The 3,188-nt window shown below is 26.9% G+C and overlaps 1 protein-coding gene across 1 annotated transcript in view; it reads left to right on the forward strand.

Moving 5' to 3' along the window:
• The first annotated feature begins 409 nt into the window (after positions 1-409).
• Positions 410-3,188, forward strand: part of LOC113803654 (BRCA1-A complex subunit Abraxas 1) — a 19,699-nt gene continuing 16,920 nt past the window's right edge. Inside the window, exon 1 of the mRNA XM_027354460.2 lies at positions 410-567. Coding sequence (XP_027210261.1) covers positions 430-567 — 138 coding nt within the window. The 5' untranslated portion in view covers positions 410-429. The remainder of the gene's footprint in view (positions 568-3,188) is intronic.

Consider the following 3,188-nt stretch of genomic DNA (forward strand, 5'->3'; position numbering starts at 1 on the left):
AATTGTCATTATTAGTATTTTTATTAATATTATTGTTACTGATATCAATCATTATGATCATTATCATTATTGCTATTATAATCATTGTATTTCTATTATTGTTTTTGGTATTGCTATTATCATCATTACTTCTATATCTGTTGTTCCTATACTACTTCTGGATTTTATTATCATAACCATCATCATTTCTGTTACTATTATGAACTTAATCCTCTTATCATTATCATATCCCCTCATGGTTGAGGTTTGTTGTCATAACATGTGCTGTTCGTACGAACGGACTATGACTTTGTTTCTTTTGCTAGTAGATGACTTTTGGGGCAAATCCTGAATATGAATAAGGTTATTCTATATTTAAAAGCATGTAAAATATCTGAAGTCGTATATATTTTGGATATTTGAATTGTTTTACATCTGTTGTCTGTAAATATGAGAGACTTTCGAAAGTTGATCAAGCGTATCGAACCTGCTAAGGGAGGAATGGCTGCGTCTGGCGTGAGAGTGAGCTGTTCAGGCGCCGTTTTATCATCATTACTCTACGAACAACTAAGAAGTGGCCATGCTCAAGTAAGACATTATTAAAGGCATTCATAAAAACTGTAGTTTTCCTGAAAATATCTCGTTGTGAAAGTCTGTGCCTTTCGTTTTTGCAAGTCAGCAATCCATGAACGAAGCGCAAACCAAAGAAAAATGTGAGAAAGTGTTGAATTTTATTATTAATATCTGACCACGAATGTTAAACGTTTGCTAATGAAATAATTGATAACGAACAGCTGTATATATTTCCTCATGTAAACATTCTCTACCGCAGAACACACGTATCTCACATTACCTTATTAAAAGAAACGGTATATTCAGATAACGGTCTGTCCATGCAATGCACAACCTGCAAGCTCTCAATGGCTATATTTGCAATAAAACCCAGTACAAATTTAGTAGATTCTGCAAATACAAATTATTGTGAATAAATGTAGATTTTTCCTCTATTAGTCCAGGAAAGAGGCATGATACCAGTTAATTTATAAACTCCATCAAATTGATGCTTAATCTAGAGTTAAATATTATTTTTTTTGTTTTGATGTATTATTTACATATATCCTGGTAACAAATTTAGTGTTGATAGACTACTTACGATGTCTTTCATGTAGATATAGTTTAGGTTGTTTGTAGAAATCAACCATAGTGATGAAAGCATGCAAGCATGGACGTAGTTATCATTGCACCTACTCAGAAGATGCTCTTGCAAAGGCAAGCAAACCACCATTACATACATTCTGGCAAGGTAGAGCTCAGACTGGTTCCATGTTTGTTGAGAAATAGCCAGGCAGTTCGGCAAGAGCTTTGCACCTGAAAATTAACATGATGGACGTTTGTTGGCATTTTATAACACTGCGCAACTTTAGTTAATGTTGAAATCGCCACTCTAGTTTATTTCAGTGTACTGAAAATACTGTATTATGATGATATGCATCTAAACTAATCCATCAGTACCTAATTCTTTGATATTGCTAAAGCACAGCTTTCATAAAGGACTATTAACAATATTTGATATTATATGAATTTTTGTCTATATCAGGTTTTGAGCTTTTTGTATAAGATTCATGATGCTGTTAGGATTAGGGTATTGCCTAAAAGTATTTTTATTTTATTTGAGAAAGATGTACTAAAACTGGCCACCATTATTAGATATGTTCTATATCTTATTTGAAGACTGTATTATTTCAGATTTCAACAGAATTTATATCAAAATGCTAAGTTTATGGAACAATTAGTCACAGTCTCATTACCTGAAATTGGATCTTGTTCTATATATATTACCATACCTGAACATCTGCACTCAATTCCATGTACTTATTTAGGGTCATATTCTGTTTTGCATCAGCTCATGAGATGATTTATATACTGCATCCTCTTTTCTCTATTTATTTTTTTCCTTAACACATTCTGTGAGATAGTGGGTTGGATTTAGAAAGTCACAACTATGTTTACTTTATTAATTTGTTTTGAATTTTATGCTTCTTAGATAATGGTTTATTGATGATCAAGCATATAGTCAGTGTAGACATTACAATATAACTAATTCCATTTGAAAATTATGAAAATCTTTGTATACATACCACCATTATTTTTAAAGAAACCGTCAAAAGTATACCTATGTATATTTCTATATATTACATGATAATGTCAGTTTGTTACTAACATTCCAAAAGCACAACATACAATTCAAGTACAGCCCACTTATACCTACCCTTGCCTCTTAGACATGGGAACCCTTGACACTTAAAAACTTTTCTCCAATGGCGCTAGGTAATTTTCGCAGTTTTATCTGAACTTTCATATTAGTAACACTTTTGTTTTATCTTGTAATATTAATGGGAATAGCAGTAATTGGTCACACTTACAAATGATTTTTTGTTCTTTCATGAAATAATATTAAAATGTCTTTTAGATTATTATCATTATTATTATTGTTGTTGTTATTAATGTTATTATTATTATTATTATTATTATTTTTATTATTATTATTATTATTATTATTATTATATTGATAGTATTATTTTTGTATTATTACTATTTTTTTTATCATTATCAAAATTGTCATTATTATTATCATTATTATCATTGTTATTATTTGTAGTAGTGTTATCATTGTTGTCACTTTTATTGTTATTGTTATGATTATTGTTATTGTTGATATTATTATCATTATCTATCTTATTATCATTACCATTATTATTATTATTATTATTATTATTATTATTATTATTATTATTATTATTATTATTATTATTATTATTATTATTATTATTATTATTATTATTATTATTATTATTATTATTATTATTATTATTATTATTATTATTATTATTATTACTATTTTTATTATTATTATGATAACGGTTATTATTTTTATTAATACTATTATTTTTATCATCATTATTAGTATTAGTATTTTATTCACTATTACTATTACTATTATTAGTACTATTACTGTTACTGTTGTTGTAATTGATGTTATTATTATTTATTATTGTTATTAATATTGCTATTGTTGTTATTATTATTATTATTATTATTATTATTATTATTATTATTATTATATTTATTATTGTGAACATCATCATCAACAATGTCACTATCATTGTTATTATTATTATTATTATCTTTATTAGTACTTGTATTATTAT

Source organism: Penaeus vannamei, chromosome 2, assembly GCF_042767895.1.
Source record: "Penaeus vannamei isolate JL-2024 chromosome 2, ASM4276789v1, whole genome shotgun sequence".
Classification (NCBI taxonomy): domain Eukaryota; kingdom Metazoa; phylum Arthropoda; class Malacostraca; order Decapoda; family Penaeidae; genus Penaeus; species Penaeus vannamei.